General features: G+C 45.8%; 1 protein-coding gene across 3 annotated transcripts; it reads right to left on the reverse strand.

The window, feature by feature from the left end:
* bod1l1 (biorientation of chromosomes in cell division 1-like 1) lies at positions 1-14390 on the reverse strand. Of its 3 annotated transcripts, none has more exons than XM_079745081.1 (30): positions 14172-14390; positions 13788-13912; positions 13347-13537; positions 12669-13181; positions 12188-12337; positions 11609-11769; positions 11364-11460; positions 10964-11090; positions 10790-10850; positions 8609-10688; positions 8414-8484; positions 8029-8137; positions 7714-7845; positions 7580-7623; positions 7213-7258; positions 7026-7075; positions 6768-6849; positions 6571-6623; positions 6274-6349; positions 5202-5245; positions 4618-4837; positions 3934-3998; positions 3666-3729; positions 3402-3451; positions 3199-3244; positions 2964-3025; positions 2567-2696; positions 1749-1869; positions 1350-1427; positions 1-922 (listed from the first exon to the last, which is right to left on the reverse strand). In XM_079745081.1, exons 1-30 carry the CDS (start codon positions 14286-14288, stop codon positions 796-798), a joined length of 5292 nt encoding a protein of 1763 aa, XP_079601207.1. In that variant the 5' UTR covers positions 14289-14390; the 3' UTR covers positions 1-795. The 3 variants fall into 3 exon arrangements, with proteins under 3 accessions (XP_079601207.1, XP_079601206.1, XP_079601205.1); XM_079745080.1 differs by having other exon boundaries at positions 3199-3241; positions 8603-10688; XM_079745079.1 differs by having other exon boundaries at positions 8603-10688.
* Positions 14391-16983: the final 2593 nt, after the last annotated feature.

Below are 16983 nucleotides of genomic sequence, written 5' to 3' on the forward strand. Positions count from 1 at the left end.
TACAATAGAGTACAGTAAATGCAGTCTGTTAAAAAATAAACTTTAATCACATAAATCCAAAATGTACTGTATGTAGCTCATCGTGTTCACATATTGTTGGCAAATACTGTTTTGCTATTCGAATGAAAATGAGAACATAAACATGAGTCATACTGAGAACGTCATACTGAGAACATAAAAAATAAAACTTGCTTAAAATGGGAGAAAAATGTCTCCGTTACATTCACAGAATGAATAATTATTATTTTATGTCCACAACAATGAAAAAGTATCGTCTCGCATCAAATAAACTAAACATTTGAGCAGGTCTCAAAGCTAACCAAAGTGACACTTTCACACCCATGCCTGAAAATCGGACCCAATTACACGTAAGGCCCTTGATTGGTCAAAAATACTCTCCTTCGCAGGGCATTACTGAATAAATGATGAAATGATGACGCCTGATCGAAGCCATATGGGTTGTTTGGCTGCCGAAGGTATTCAGAGGGATTCCTGCTCAAAGCCTCTGCCCGACCATCACAGGGAAGGTATAATACTAACCAGAGAGCTTCAATACCCTTCGCCACTCCACTCAGCCCGGCTCACTGCCTTGTGTGCAGAATGCCAGTAAGAGACTGGGCTTAAGTTCTGCAAAATATAACAGGTGTCCATTTGGTTCTCGAAGGGTGTAAGTTTGACACGGATGTGAAATAATATTTACAATAATAGCATACCGAATAATAAAAAGGACAAAACGCCCCACAAAGTACAACTAAAAATAAAAAGGTAAAAAAAATGCAGTGCAGTGGTCCTTTCTCAGCGCTTGGATCTCTTGGAGGGGGTCTCCTCTGGCTTGGGTGCTCCCCCCCGGGTGCGCACCGCAGGGGGGCTGGCCTCGCGTTTACGAGCCCCCTTGGCTCCGGCGGCCTGGCCCCGCGTTCCGCTGTGGGGGGGGGGGGGGATGGACGAGAGACGGTGTCAAAGGGGGAATCATTTAGTTTGATTAGTAATTGTTTGGCAACGAATACCACTGTTGCACTCTGTCCATAGCTTTTAAATACATGGTGTTAAAATACCGTTTACTAAGCTCAATAATAACACATTTCAATCATTTGGGATCTCCCTCAAGCTCTATTTTATCATCATACTTATGGGTAATATCACTTGGTAAGCCGTCGTTGTTATTTTCCACTCAAGCGATTGCAAACTGTTCTACTCCCCAGACGTCCCAATACACCATCCCCCTTCGCCCTGATCTGAATGGTAAGGAAAGGTGAAAGGCATGGACTCAGTAGCCAGGCCTGCTGCGTCCAGGGTTAGCCCCCAGCTCAACAGGGGGTCCCGGTGGAACCCGACAGGGGCCAACTCACCGCGGCGTGCCGCTCGAGGCCTCCTCCTTCCCGCCGCTGTGCCTGCTGGCGCGTGTGGACGGTTTACTGGGCTTGTTTCTAGCAGCAACATAAACAGGAGGGAAACGTTACAGGCGGAACTATTGTACCCCCATCCAGGAGTCGCCTCATTGGAGCCAACATGGCGACGGAGGCCAACTCCTCTGTGGCACTCGTTTATCGGACGCCAAATATCCATATCAATATCAACAGCTTGTTTTGCATCCAGATGCAGGGTTAATAAACACAGGAAATTGTGCGGAGTTGATAGCCAGGTTCCAGGAATTGGATCGTTGAGGTCTGCCAAGGGGTGGGTGTGTGTACGTGTGTGTCTAGATGCATGTGTGTACACGTGTGTGTTTGGTGTGCATGTGCGCGTACTTCTCGGCCTCCATGCGAGAAGCTGAGCGCGTAGTTCGGCTCTTGTGATCCCCTTCCTCCTCATCCTCATCTTCCTCCGTGTTCAGCCCGCTCTCGTCTGCTTTCTCTTCCATTTTGTCGGCTACCAAAGATAAACAACAAAGACAAATATATGGCGTTGGTTGATGAATCATCATCCAAACAGCTGATATGGAGGTAAAGCTGGACGCTTTAATAAGGCTAGATGTACTTTGCTAATCCAAGATGGCAAATTAGGAGTCCATATCGTTTAGCACTAGCATGAGTTCAGACATTCTTTTTATGGGTGACAAGAGTATTAATTAATCATAAAGTTATACAATTAAGGGCTTTTACAGAAGGCCAAGCAAAATAAGAAAAGCTTTAAAACAAAACAACTTTCAGATCTGAAGCAAACTTGTACGTAACCACTCTAGTGAGGCAACACAGTCATTGCTTGGGAAATACACTTTCTGTTGATGGACCTTCAAGCAAAGCAGGGGAATGGTGTGCAAATCTAAGCCAACGATAAAGGAGGGCTGTGCTCATCCATCACTCGGCTGGCCGCTGAGGGGGCATTGAGGGCGTTTGGTTTCTGGGGTGGATCAACGCACCAAACAGCTGGCCATTACCCAACATAGTGTCAGCTGATCAGAGACAAGACATGCACTTTATGAATACGTTCAGTAGAAGACCCGAAGCCAGGAATGCGTGTTGGCTGTTTGGGAGTTCATGCAGTGAAGGTGAATTCCCCACTGACCCTATTTTGTTATATTCAGGGGTATGACGTCATCTTAGTTCTAGTGTTTTGAAGGCTGTACCTGAGTCTGCGTTGGCGGCGGCGGCGGCGGCGGCGGCGGCGGCGGCGGCGGCTGCTTTGGGAGGCCGGCCCCGCCGGGCGGGCTTCTTAGGAGTCGTCTCCTGCTCCGCCCGGGGCTGGTCCTCCTCCGCCTTCAGACGGAGACACAGACAACAACTCAGTGAAGATCTCTGCCGTACCAAATGTTTGCATTTCATAAGGAAAAAGTACCAGAAGGTACATTGTGAAGCGGATGATTACACAGATGAGGCTAGTTTAATTCTTATTAATCCTTTACTAGAAAATACAGTAATGGTTAAGAAACCTATATAAATAATAAAATAATATAAATATTATTGAGATTTTTTTTTATTTTTTTTATTTTTTATTATTCTTTGGTATTTTGTGTATTTGCATACATCTGTCTTGTTATCACTGGAGCCTTCCTGTTTTCCTTCCTCCAGGTCTTCTGATTGGTCGCCTGAGAGGAAGAGAGAGACAAAAAAACAAATCAGATTAACATATAACCGATTTTTTTATAGAATGTGTGTTAAAGATCGCAGATGAGTCAGATTCGTGGGGATGATCTTAAACTTAAAGCACATTGGAACAAATTCAATGTGCATTATCATTTATGTTGTATGTTTCTCCCACCGGTGTCTGGGCTGTGTTGTTTCTCCTCTTGCTCCTCGCTGGTCTCCTGTAGGGACAACGACACAAGCTCAAGGAACAGAAGACATCAGGATCCAAACTTTTTTACCTCAGGGTTGACAAACCTCAGTGGGCATGAAAATACAGACATAATGGAACAGTCAACAAAGGTCAAAACATGTACATATGCTGGGAATAAAACTCACTTCTGCAGATTTCTGTGTCTCTTCACAACCTTCTGTCTTTGAGGGTTCACCTAGAGAAGCAGTTGGGGGGGGGTTAGGTGAGAAGAGAAACAAAGGATGAAACAATCAAATTGTGTCACAATCCATTATCTTTATAGCTGGCCAGCTACCCGACAAGGCTAGTTAGCTCCCTAACCACACCGTATTCGGCACTGGTCTCTCTTTAAATACAAAGCGAGAGATGAGGACCAAGTGGGACGGTAACTGAATTAGAAGCCAGCTCACCAGTTTGGGAGGTAAGCCCAGGATCGGACGGCTCCGCCGCATCAAGGTCTCCATGGGCCACGGACTGAGGAGACGACAGGAAAAAGGTATAAATAGTGAGTTGGTCATCATACCAGCTCGCTCCATACCCGATATTACACTATAGTTAACATATTTGAGTCTGCTGAATGGGTTGTCTCTCTACTCGTCATTCAGGTGAATATCCGATAATAATAATCTGATATTGAATATATTTAACAATAATACAAAAGCTGGGAACAAACCAAACCTCTTTTAGGTCTAATGGGGTTTCTTCTTTCTCCTCATCTTTCTTCTCATCTTTCTCCTGAACAACTGAAATTGAGAGAAGGAAGCAAAGTGTTATTGTCTTGATTAAAGGATCCAAACTTTGGGCTCGGTCAATACAGTGAGGTTCTATTATATTTACATGTGCCCGTCTAAACGGATTAAGCTCTGATCATTCATTCCCAGAACAGCCCTGTGAAGGCTCAAGATGAGCCTTACATCCAAAACAATAACTACTGAAAGGTAAGGAAGAGATCTTTGGTTGATGGAAACATCGTTGTCAACCGATCCATGCCAGTGCCGAACTGGATGCCATACAGTTGGGGTAGGAAAGTGTCGTGCTTACGGTGTTTGACTCCCAGCTGAAAGGGTTGTGGTCTTGAACTCAAATGTCCACACTCACAGCCTACTTTGTAGGGTCCTTGGGCAAGTTGCCCGACACCTACCTGCTACTTTACGATATCCATCTAAAAGACTAAACTATTTTGATGCAAGCTGCTAAAAGCCTAAATAATTATTATTAGCCAATACAACCTTACTCAATATCCCCCTTTTGCACAAAAGTAGCGACGCAATTGAAGTCCCAATACTGCTTAATTTCAATAGATCTTTCAACAAAATTATTATTAACCATGATTTCTAGTCCCTAAGATATGGAGACCCTTACTGGTGGTGGTGGTGGTTGAGGTGGAGGTGGTGGTGTCCTGGGCCTGGTTCACTGGACGGCGCCCCCTGCGGGTGGGAGTCTCTACCTTCTTCTCCACCTCCTTGGGGGGCGGCTCCTCCCTGGGCTCCTCCTCCTCCTCCTCCTCTACCTCGGGTCCAGCTCTGGACGACCGGCCTCGGCGGGGCGCTCTGGTCTCCGGGGCTTTGACCTCTTCGGCTTCCTGAAGACAAACAGAATGAAGAGATGAACGGATTCAAACGTCCAAATAGCCTGAAAATTCCTACTTGATTGTGGAAATGTTACAGAACCGATACAATATATTCAGTCTCTATGAAAAATTATAATAAATTAAATTCACACATTCATCAGGCAATAGGAATGAGACAAACGAACACAAACAGATTGTGAACCGTAACAGAGAAACACAGTGAACGTGAGCTAACCCATCGTTCGAACAAAGAGCGCTACGGGCCCTGAAAAGTGCTAAGAGCGAGTAATTGAGCTCGTAAAGCAACCAATTCAAAATGGAGGCCAAACCGCCATGTATTTGTAGTGTTTGGTGGGATTTTATTTTATTTTCCTACCTCGGCAGACGGTTGCTCTTGGCCGTCCTTTTCCTCCTTCTCAGCTGAATCGGTAGAAAGAATGACAATTATTACGTTTGCATGTATTTTCACAGGGAGGTCAGGTATTTTCATCGGCTTCAACTGTATTTTCATCTACTCCAGCCGCGCTAATGACAACGTTTAATAAAAAGGTACCCTTTTTGTTCAAGTCCTCGTACCGGGAGGGAAAACTATGAGCAGGAGAGGTCAACGAGAAGCAATTTTCTCTCTAGTTTACGACTAGCAGTGGGGAGGCCAGGCCTAGACCTGTGAGAGACTGTAGAATACTGTGGTGTCCTTCTATAAAAATAACTCAGCATATTTCTCACTTAGATGAATAACTAAAACGTTAGGTAGTCGTTAATCTGGGATAATCAGGGGTGCAAACTGGTGAAGGCCCAAAAAGGGGACAACCTTTTAATGCCAGAAAACAAACTGAAATGAGCAATGTGTGGTGCCCACTCCCCCTCTTATGATTCATGAGACGTTTTCTACCTACTCTGTTAAATTGGCACATAGAAGCCTGCCAGCGACATTCAGACCTATATGAAGCAGTGCTAACTATAAAAAAAAAGTCAATTGCATCGATTAGAATTAAGATGTATTTATGTGAATCACAAATAACTTAAAAATAATGACATACGATACCCCACCACACACAACTCCAGTCCACCCCACCAAAGCACATTACTTGTGCCATTTTCCCTTGGCCTGTACCAGTGCTTTTTCCGATTTTGGGCAGACACGTGCCTCACTTTGGCTTGCCTGTCCTCCTCCACTGCAGTCTCCCTGCTTTGCTATATATTGCTATATATTTTTTAACCCAAACCCTAGAAATTATACTATATAAACGCCATAATATCTCACTGTTAACAATCCAACTTGTTCACAAGAATTAGCGGTAACACTAGCCAGCCCTACAGGCAACATGGGTCAGATACACACTCTTGAAGTCCTGTGCCGTGCCGTGCAGGTCAAAGCATAACCCTGATCCAAAAGTTTCCTTTGACAGTGTATAAATAGAGTATACATAATAGTAAACACAAAATACCAGAGTCCTTGCTGCAGGAGGATTTCTGCATTGAAAGCCTCCGCTTGCGGGTCACTCTCCCCTCGGTTTTATCTTCCTGAAGAACAAAATAAATAGAATTAAGAATGTAGATCAGGTGAAGCAGATTATTATTTACTGAATCATGTGACAGTCGTAGGGACCTGTCTAGCTCAACATGTCGGGCAGGGAATTAACACAGTGTGGTCACACCTACACACACACACACCCACACCTTTCTATTGATCATAAATGCTATGGCTGATTCAAAGAATAATAGAATCATTTGAAGATATTGACCTTCTGGGACAGGTCTGTGGTTTTCTCCTCCTCCTGCTTATCCAAGTCAGAGACTGGAAGAGAGAAGGCAACCCACAACAGGCCAAGTTGACTCTGAGGAAACTGATTGTTTGTTGATCGATTTCAACTGATGGTTAGTGATCATTATTCAAATGATATGACTGGTCCAGGCGAGGAGATGTAGTGAACACACTCACCAGTATCTTCTGCAGTCTTGGATTCATGTTGACGCTTGGTCCCTTCAACCTCCAGCGTCGGGTCCGGAACATCACACACCGTCTGTGAAGACGAGATACACACAACATAATCAATCAAAAGTCAGATAAACATGTGGTTTAGTTAACAATAGCAATTATAATACATCATAGTCAATATCACATTCACCTCCTTTGAAGAACTTTTCAAATACACGGTTTGAACTAATACTACTGTGTGAATGTTAAGAGATGACTTACATTTTGTGAATCTTTTTTGACCCCCTCTCCCTCCAGAACTGGTTGAACGGCTAATGAAATCATCAAATGTAAATAACAATAAAGATTTGCTGATCTGGATCATCCACTATACACCACAAATAGCATTATTAAAAAACTGTCAAAGTTAGATTTTGAACAGAATAAGGAATGATGACTAGCTACTTGCCAAGGTCCACCGTTGCCTGAATTTCCCCAACCTCCATCTCCTCTTCCTATTGGACAGAAACAGACGGCTCAGAAATATAACCCCCCCCCCCCCCCCCCCAACACTAAAAATAGGACTGCAGTTATCTGAGATTTTCTAACCTATGGTAACTCGAAGCGCTTTTTAATTAGTGCTCACATTTACACATTCATAAAACACATTCATACACCAAAAGGTGTCAGCCATGCATGGAACAGCGGCCCAGCCTGGAGGGAGCAGTGAGGGTTATGTGTCTCACTCAGGGGCCACTTAGCTAGGAGGAGCCAAAGATCAGACCACAAAAATAACAGCTAGCGGAAAGTATATACATCCACGCTCTGCAGCTCACCTTCGCGCTCATCTCGGCAACCACCACCTCTGGCTTGGGTTCCCCTAAAGGGGGAAGAAAGATCAGATCACAGTATTGAAAAGGAAAGACTGGTATTCTCCTTTCCTTACTTAGATATACACATCATGCCTTACCAGGTTGGCTGGAGCTTTCAGACTCTTCCGACACATTGGTTGGGAGAGGTTCAGAACTGACCACCTGGGTGTTGGCGGTCGTTTCTGTCTTTACTTTGGTCTTAAGGTGTTCGGACCCAGCTTCGCCTGCAGCTGAAGCATTGGTACAATGTAAATTAGAAAACCTTAGACATGAGCCACCACAGTTAAGCATACAGAAAAGTTTCCCGAAGTTAATAACTGCGTCTTTATCAGAGAAACCATTTCACCAGGGAACATCTACATTTTATTACAGTTGACGTACTCACTAAGCCACATCAAATCAAAACTTCTTACTGTTAATTCCCATTTCCGGTGACAACAGGTCGACAGATGGTGTTTCTGGTTCTGCTTCCATCTCTGGATCTCTGAGATTTGAAATCTTGTCTGACTTAATTTGATCAACCTATAACAGAAAGAATAGAGGAACGGCAAACATACATTTGTTTGAATATTATACCGTCAACGTTCAGTTCAGTTTAGTTAAATCAAGTTAAAATGGAAGTTCAAAAAATTATTTTACGTTAATCATCATGATCTTCTCTAATGACACTTTAAATTGTATTTAATCATGTATTATGCATTATTATAAAATGTTTTAAGAAGCAATTCAGAATGACCACCAGATATATTCTGGAGGCACAGCGAATCCCGTGGCAAGACTGATCATGTGACTTCTCACCTCTGGAACAGGTGAAGGCGCCGTCTGCTCCCTGGAAACCATTGGTTCTTTCTCTGAACTATCAGACGCATCTGTGGAAGGAATGATGTTCAAGTTAAAAATAAATCATATATATATATATATATATAAAAAAATAGAATATGAATACGTCCTTAAATGACATTTCAAAGAAGAATATTGTGGACGTGCCGGTACTTTGGTCCTTCCTGTCCTCAGGCTCTGGGACCCGGTCCAGGGAGACCGGGGACGGCTCTCCTGCACTTTCAGTCGCGGGTTCGACTCCCGCCACAGGAGGTGCATCAGCGGCAAGACCCTTCCCTGCGTCCCCAGCGTCCCCTGCGTCCCCAGCGTCCCCAGCGTCCCCTGCGTCCCCAGCGTCCCCTGCGTCCCCAGCGTCCCCAGCAGTAGGAGCGTCCCCCTGAGGCAGCAGCCCCTCCGTGCCGTCTGCAGGGGGAGGGGGGGGAGCGGGGGGGGCACAGGCGGACATGATGCTCTCTGGGTCCATGGACAGCAGGGTCAGCGCGGCCTCCGTCATCATCTTGATCTCGGCGTCCTCTGCGTCCGCCACCACCGGCGCCTGGGGGGGGTCCCGTGTCACCAGGGCGTCCGCCGACGTGCAGATGTCCACCAGGGTCAGCAGGGGGTCCGCCGCCACCGGCAGACCCTCCAGGTCTCTGAGCCGCGGCTCTGTCTCTCCCTCGTCGGGCTCGAGCGTAATATCGCTGAGGGCGTCGTCGTACGTGTCATCTGACAGGGAGGCGTTGGTGGTAATGGTGGCGGTGGCGGCGGGGGTGCTGGGGGTCACCGTGGCGACGGCGGGATGGAGGGCGGTGCTGGCGTCCTGGAGGAGCGCCGGTTTCTTGGCTGGCGTTTCGTCCGCCTCGACAACCGGAGAGGGAAGCGAGGACGCCGCCGCCTTCTCAAGCTTGTCGTCGCCCTGGTGACCCTTGTCGTCGCCCTGGTGACCCTTGTCGTCACCCTGGTGACCCTTGTCGTCGCCTTGGTGACCCTTGTCGTCGCCCTGGTGACCCTTTGTCTTCTTCTTCTTCGCCTCGGGCCCATCGTTGTCCTTTTTCTCCGGGATCTTGTCACCCTTCTCGACTTTCCTCTTGGCAGCCCTGCGGGTTTCCTCGGGTTTCTCCTGGAGAGGCTCTTCCGGGGCGTGCCGGTTTTCCTTTGCGCTTCCGTCCTTCCCCTTTTCCTTGGCGGCGGCAGTGGCGTCGTGTTTGCCGACCGGCGGGACCGCTTTACCTTTGACCTCGGCAGCCGGAGCCTTCTTCTCACCCTTGGACGACGACGAAGGACTCTTCACATCCTCCCTGACCTTCGACTTGGAAGTCTTCTCCGGGACTTTTCCCTTCTCCGTGACCTTGGACCTCCGGGGGTCCTTGTCTGCGTCGGAGCTCGACTTGTTGCTCGCCTTCGGACCCTCTGGGTCGGCCTTAGTGGTCTTCTCCCTCTCGCCGTCTCTCCCCTCCGTCTTTCCCTTGGGCTTCTCCCCCGGCCGGTCCCCGGAGCAGCTCTTGGAGCGTCGTAGGAGCTCCTTGGGAGGCTTCTCCTTCCTCTTGGCGCCGTCCACTTCCGAGGCGCTAGACGTGTCGGGGGTCAGCGACACCTTGGGGCTTTCACTTTTAGTGGAATTCTTCTCTCCTTTTGGCTTCTCCTTTTCTCTGACCTTCTCCCTCCCCCTCTCCTTCTCCTTCTCTCCCTCCTTCTCCTTCTCTGGTCTGGGGGAGTCCATGGAGGCCGCCTTCCCCTTCTTGGAGAACGTGGGGTCTTTAGAAGTCCCCTCATCCGTCACACCCTCCAACACGGACCCCCTCCCTTCCCTCGCCGCTCCCGGCGTCTTCTTCTCACCTTTGACCTTTGCCTTTTTCTCCCCTTTTTCCTCAGAAACTGGCGTTTTGGCGGAAGGAGCCTCCTTGTGCGACGCCTCGCCCGTTTGGGCCTCTGCTCGACTTTTCTCAGGCTTTTGTTTGGGTTTCGACCGCTCGTCCGACACGCTCCGATCCTTGTCCTTGCGCTCTTTAGAAACAGAGTCTTTGCGGGAATGCCGGTCGAATTTTCCGGCAGGGCGGTGCTTGAGGGCATCTTGGGAGCCCTGCTCCAGCTCCAGGATGAAGGAGTGTGTGCGACTCTTTTCAGAGCTCTTTTTGGGTTCGCTGGAGTCCTCGGAAACGCTTCCGCTGTGCCTTCTGCTTCTCTCGTCCAACGACTGCGACTCTTTTCTGATGGACTTTGGCTGTAGGGGCTTCAACACTCCCGGTTTCAATTCCTATTTGGGAAAAAAACAAAAAATATAAAATCAGATTGATAAACAATATGAACAAAAAGGCCATGCATTAAATCAGTGTTTCAAAATACATTCATTCTTACTCTCTTTGAGCCTTCGCCAACGGAGTCCGATTTCTTCCTGCTTGAGGTGTCGCCCTCTTTCCTGAAGGAAAAGAATGATCCATTAGTCAATCTAATAGAGTGCATCACACAGCTATGTAAACACAGGCTCAGACAGACACATCCAAGTCCGTACAAACAGTCCTGGACACACACCGTGAGTCGAGTTTCCTCTTCCTATTAAGGGCCATCTTCTTTTCCAGAACTTTCCGCTCTTTGCGCGCCTGCTTGGCCTGGGGTTCCTCCGCGCTGGGAGAGTCGCTCCGCTGTTGCCTCCTCCGGGCTGGGGGGATTAAAAACACACTCTCAGTCGACCAGGACCCCAGCACATTGATTTAGTAAGGCTAAAAGGGGGAACCGTTCTAATATACGAGAGCACTGCTTCCTGCAGCGTGTTGTGACACCATAAGCAGGGTTGAGGTGGCAAATGTGTGGGATCCGTGTGGCGCAAGTGTTTCTAATGGACTCATTGGATCACGAAGATCTCTAGAGGACGACGACATCCCTGGTTCTACAGAAGAACCAGAGGGGAAAGTTCCAGTGGATGGGACCGCACCTTGCAGCTCGGCCTGTGCTGCTTTCTGCTTGCGCCTTTCCTCCATGCGCTCCCGGTTCTGTTGTCTCTTGAGCAGTCTTTCCTCCTTGTCCTTGGCCTAGCAGAACAACCATCAGTTCATAGCTCTGCCTCGCACACATGCTCATGCACAAATCTTCAAGGATATTTCTCTCCATTGCAAACCGAAAGTAAGACAATCTACCCAGGCAAAGTAATCAGACAACACATGGGAACGGGGAACTTACTGCACATCTGCGACGCTCCTCCACGGTGACCTCGTCGTCCGAGTCGCTATAGTAACGGGAGTACAGGAAGGGCTTGTGGACGTAGGCCTTGCGTCTGGGCTTCTGCTCCTTGTCGTCCTCCTCTTTGTCTCCACTCGCTTCCTTATCCTCTCCTCCTTCTCCTTGAGTTTAAGTAGAAAAATAAGGGTTCAGCCATGAGAAGAAAGGTTACCTTAAGTAGTTGAAAATAATGCGTAGTCATTCGTTGCTTATTCATTTTTAATGTTTAGGTATAACGAGGAGTCTCTGTACGTCTCTCCGTCTTTCAATTTTCTTGACAACTGTAGATCCGAACGGCGTCACGCTTGATGCGTGTATTATTCAGTACTCAGGAAGTGCAGTGTTGAGCTTCAAGTTGTTTGGATTTGCGGTTCTCAAGAAAGCTGGAAGCAATGATACCGGAGGCCAAGCAATCGGCCCGTTTCAAACAGGAACGTTAACAGAATCTGAACGGTGGAAGGATTTCTTGTTTTTTGGTCTTTCATTTTTAATGATATGAAATAAAGCTTAATATGAGGAGGAGAATGCAAAGAGACACACCATCAGACGGAAGCTGGCCCTCGGAGGAGGACGAGGACAGCGGCTGCTCTTCGTCGCTGTCTTCCTCGAAGGAGGACAGGTCGCTGGTGTGCACCGAGCTCACGGTGATGTCACTCAGGCCCTCCAGGTCAGAGTCCTCCAGGGAATACTCTGCCGGGAAGAGACACGTTAGATTCAGTCCTTCCTACTGCAGACTTTTAAGTGCTGTGGTATTATAATAATAATAATAATTATAATAATAATAAAAATATGGATACAAATAAACCACCATGGAATCTCTAATATATGTTATTATTAATAATACACATATAATAATATGTGCCATATCCGACTTCTAATTGCTTGTTAAAATTTCACGTAAATTGACCGTGTAATGCAATTTTTACAGCAAAACATAATTAAAAAGGCATTGAATTAAACAAGTCATTGTAAATAAATGGAGTTTGACGTCAGCAACGCCATCATTCTCCCCTCTGCTCACCTTCCTTCAGCCTCTCCCTCGCCTTCTGCCTTATCTGATTGGGGGATTTCAACAAGTCGTCGTCATCCTGCTTCTCCGCGGAGGACTTCCCGGTCCGGCCGCCTGCCTTGTCCTTCTCCTCATCCGCCTGCTCCTGGCCTCCTGCCTTCTCCCCCTCCTCCCCGTCTGTCTCCTCCTCTTTCGTCTTCACCTCCCCCGCCTCTCCCTCCTCCTTGCTGGACTCCACCTGAGACTCCTCCGTCTTGATGTCAACCGCTTGGATCTCTAGCGCCAGTTTAGCTTCCTCTGCCACGTCCGCGGTCTGTCCATCTTGGCTGTGGTCACCCTCTTCTGGTACGACCATGTCATGGTCTCCCTTCTCCCCCGGCATAGGCTCCTCTGAGGTAAGGCCCTTGCGGCTCTTCTCCCCGCTTGGGCCGGCCCAGGAGCTGGCACCCTGGTTCAGAGAGGTGATGGTGTCCAGGATGGACATGGCGTCGCTCGCCGTCGTGGTGGGCGGGGCGGCTGACGGGACTGAAGATAAAAGCCACATAGTGTGATGGTCAGCCTCATGTAACCATCGTACTGCACCAGCTGTGAAATGCCCCTAGTGAAAACATACCTTTCTGATTCCAAAACGAATGGAAAATGCATGTTTCTATCTGGCTTTGAATAAGAATTAAATCATTATGGGCTTACCTTGCTCCAGAGCACTGCTTTCAGGTTTAACATCAGCATAGGAGACTGGGAGGGGAGGCTCATCGCTATAGCTGCCAGGTGACAGGAATTCCCGGACCACTCGCTCCACCTGCGGCCTGAAGGTGTGGTTGATTTTAGGATCGACCACCTGGGCCACAATCCGGTCAACTCCCTGTTCCAGCATACCAGACCTGAAAAGTAAAACTCTAAATGAAGGTCCCACTACGTGTTTATGATTCACGTGTGATTGAGAATGAACACACAAAAGGTGTGACCATTTCTCTTTTATTAGAAGTACATATTTATTGTAAGTCGCTTTGTGTAAAAGCGTCTGCTAAATGCCCTAAATGTAAATGTGTACATTGTAGAATATACATTCACTCAAGGGAAAAAATATAAATGAATACAGATAGCGAGGAAGTTCAGGTATGTGTCACTTACTGTAGCACCAACTGTCTTATGTTGTTCCTGAGCTGGTTCTTGTTCAAATGAGGACTCCATGTGTGGTTTGAGAGGTGATTGGAGACAAAGTTGTCAACTCTTTGTTTCAGATTCAGGTAAGCGGGCTGTAAATGACGGTGGAGGAAAAATCTACATTAATATCCACGTTAAACACACACCACCGTACCGTTACAGAAACAGATTGTCTGATAAATACGATGCAGCCGGGTTGTTGTGCCGGGTGTAACCTTTAAATGACAGACAGCTTTTATACACCAGCACATTTCCTGAGGAGCTCGCGAGTTTTAGAATATACCAAAAAAAAATCGAATACTTTACCAATAATACATCCTGATATAAAGTTTACAATTGATTGAACTGTACCTTTGTATCCACGTCTGCCAGGCAGTCCCTCCTAAACTGGTCAAAAAGACCCTGGGTTTTTAAATGATTGACGATCATAGAGACCAACTGTGGGTCACCGGGTGGTAAACCAGCCATTTGGCACTAATCGTAACCAGCTACAGTTAATAAAAATGTAAATAACAATAATAGCTTTGCTTTTTCATTCGTGAACATTCAAATCGAGCACCCGGATTTCTATTACGGTTGTTCAACTTCGAAACAGTGCTGTAACCCGGAAGAAGAAACATTACTACCAATGTTTGGCGCCACCTAGCGGTATATTCATGACGGTGACTCTTTAGATTTGTAAGACGTAACAAATTAACGGAATCAGTTATTTATGAATTTATTAATATCATTCATCATCATTTGATCTAAATCAACGACTTGCAGATGATAGGCAATTTTCTGCAGAACACACTCGATGTCATGTATTAGTTTGAATAATTTTGTTAACAAAACCTTGTCCTGACAGCGGTGGGACTTGAACCCACGCCTCCGAAGAGACTGGAGCCTTAATCCAGCGCCTTAGACCGCTCGGCCACGCTATCGTGTGTAAATTATCACTTTCCAAAGTAAAAAGTCCAATTAGGAAACATGTATTATCAAGAGCGTACAATAGAGCAGCTAATGATCTCATTACAATATACCCTTTTAGTGGTTATAAGTGTTAGGTACATCACAATATATCGAAAGCACAAAACACACACAAAACCGCAACAGTTAACTGATCATTTTGAGAGATTCACCACTTCAAAAACACAGATGTACTCACATGTCTGTTCACATGTAAAGTGCATAATGGATTTTTCCGGTAATTGTACTGAGAAAAGAATGTACATTGAAACCGTGTCTTACAAGGATAACCTATGAAAGTGTGTAGAAAAAGGCGTAGAATGTACACGCCCAATGTTGACCCGACATTGTGTGTAATTCCAGTAATCCATTTGGCATAGGGTAAAATACTATTGCTGTATTATGGTTTACATTTAAAATGTGCCTAATCTGAGGTCTTATTGAGGTTAAGGGCCCTTTTTAGATACTGAAAAATGTTCTTTGATACATTATGCCACTCAAGAGCATCATCATGTACGCAGGGGCGTAGCCAGGACATTATTGTTGGGGGTGCCAGCTCGGGCCAGTCTTTTATTTGGGGTGGCACTTGATTGTCAAAAACTTCCATTTTACAACTCACGCACCGCGTCACTCAGAGCGGCCGTTTTCCCGCAGCCCGTCAGGCCATAAAAAATGGATTGAATAAACGTTCTTATGGACACTAATAATGTCTTATTGATAATCCTATGTTATTGGAATGGGTGCTTAGATGTTGTCCGATGTGTCATGATTATCTGACGGGGGTTCAGGACCTTAACATAACATGAGGATATTTTTAGTCCTAATGACTGAAAGACATGTAGGCCTAGGCCTAATTGTCATTTTAGGCAATAATTTATTTCGGTAAACCGCAGCATTTTAAGTGCAATATTTATTTATAATACAAAAATATAAGACTTTAAATAAAAATAAGTCAAAATTAGATCATAAATAATAATGCATACATTTCAGCTTTCTTTAGACCGTTTCTGTTCAGGATTTTTATTTTATTTTTTCAGACTCGGGGGGGCCAGCGGGGTGGCCATCCTCTGACCAATGGTGGCCGTGGCCCCCCTGGCCCCCACGTGACTACGCCCCTGCATGTACGCAAATACGCATATATTTGAGACAGCATGGGGGGACATTCACACTAGAGTACTTACAGAGTACTTTTAAGAAGGCAGCTGAAAACCTTTCTCTTTACACAAGCATTTAAATGAGATATCAGAGAGACTAACTCTTCAAATGTTTTTACCAATTTATTTTTACCAGTAAGTCCTTTATCTGCATTCTTTCCTTTCTCAATCCATGTTTTGCTTACTGCTTGTTTTTACTGTTTTATACCGCTCGTTTTTCAATAATCTTTTTTTTCTGTAATTTAGCTTGGTAAATTTTGACGTAATGTCCTTTATTGCCATTATTTCCTTTTTTCTGATGTTATGTAAAGCACTTTGAGCTGCAATTCCTGTCTGAAAGGTGCTATATCAATAAAGTATTACTTACGTACTTAACTGTGCAATCATGATAGTGATAGGCATCGGGACACCTTAATACACTAAATCATATTAGATTAAATATCCCCTGCATATCTGACGGGTAAGCAGCATGGATGAAATGTACAATTTTAAATAGATGCCCTCACTTAATTATCATTACTATTACGGTTAGTAGTGCTGTCTGTGCAAACCTAATTTCCTATCTGGTATTAATGGTTTTACAGGTAAGATTCAGGGGTTTTAAATTGAGAGAGCAGAAAAGAACAGAGTTTGGCCATATTTTAACAGTCACATCGCAATGTCAGCCTCAGTTTTTTAAGCATGTGGCCATTGGAATGTATGTTGGGAGACTGAACTTCATATAAAAAAATCGGAGGCTCACCGTCTCCCCTAGTAGAAGGCATTAAAGGGTTTAATCCACCCCTGCATGAGGATTACCTCAAACAGGGTTGGGTGGGAGTATCGACCTAGATGTAGGATGGATAGATCATTCTACCATCCTAGTCAGTGGACTATAACAAATTTTGCTGATCTAAGCTACATCTAGGTTGATCTGTCTTGTGATGTCACTAAAACACAGGAAAGGGCGGATTTTCGGATTTGGATTTCTTGTAATGGTTAATCCCATTCAAACCTGGCATAAAAATCACTCCTTTAAGCATGATGGTCTACTCAAAAAGCTCATTGATCATGAAAGTAAT

This window comes from Pollachius pollachius (assembly GCF_949987615.1).
Source record: "Pollachius pollachius genome assembly, chromosome: 10".
Classification (NCBI taxonomy): domain Eukaryota; kingdom Metazoa; phylum Chordata; class Actinopteri; order Gadiformes; family Gadidae; genus Pollachius; species Pollachius pollachius.

Excerpts from the sequence above, each read along its gene's own strand:
- bod1l1 (XM_079745079.1), bottom strand. The coding sequence starts at position 14,288 with ATGGCTGGTTTACCACCCGGTGACCCACAGTTGGTCTCTATGATCGTC. Across the intron at positions 8,485-8,602 it reads CAGGAAGGACCAAAGTACCG|ATGCGTCTGATAGTTCAGAG; the intron begins GCACGTCCACAA and ends TTCCTTCCACAG. Across the intron at positions 3,026-3,198 it reads ACAACACAGCCCAGACACCG|GCGACCAATCAGAAGACCTG; the intron begins GTGGGAGAAACA and ends TCTTCCTCTCAG.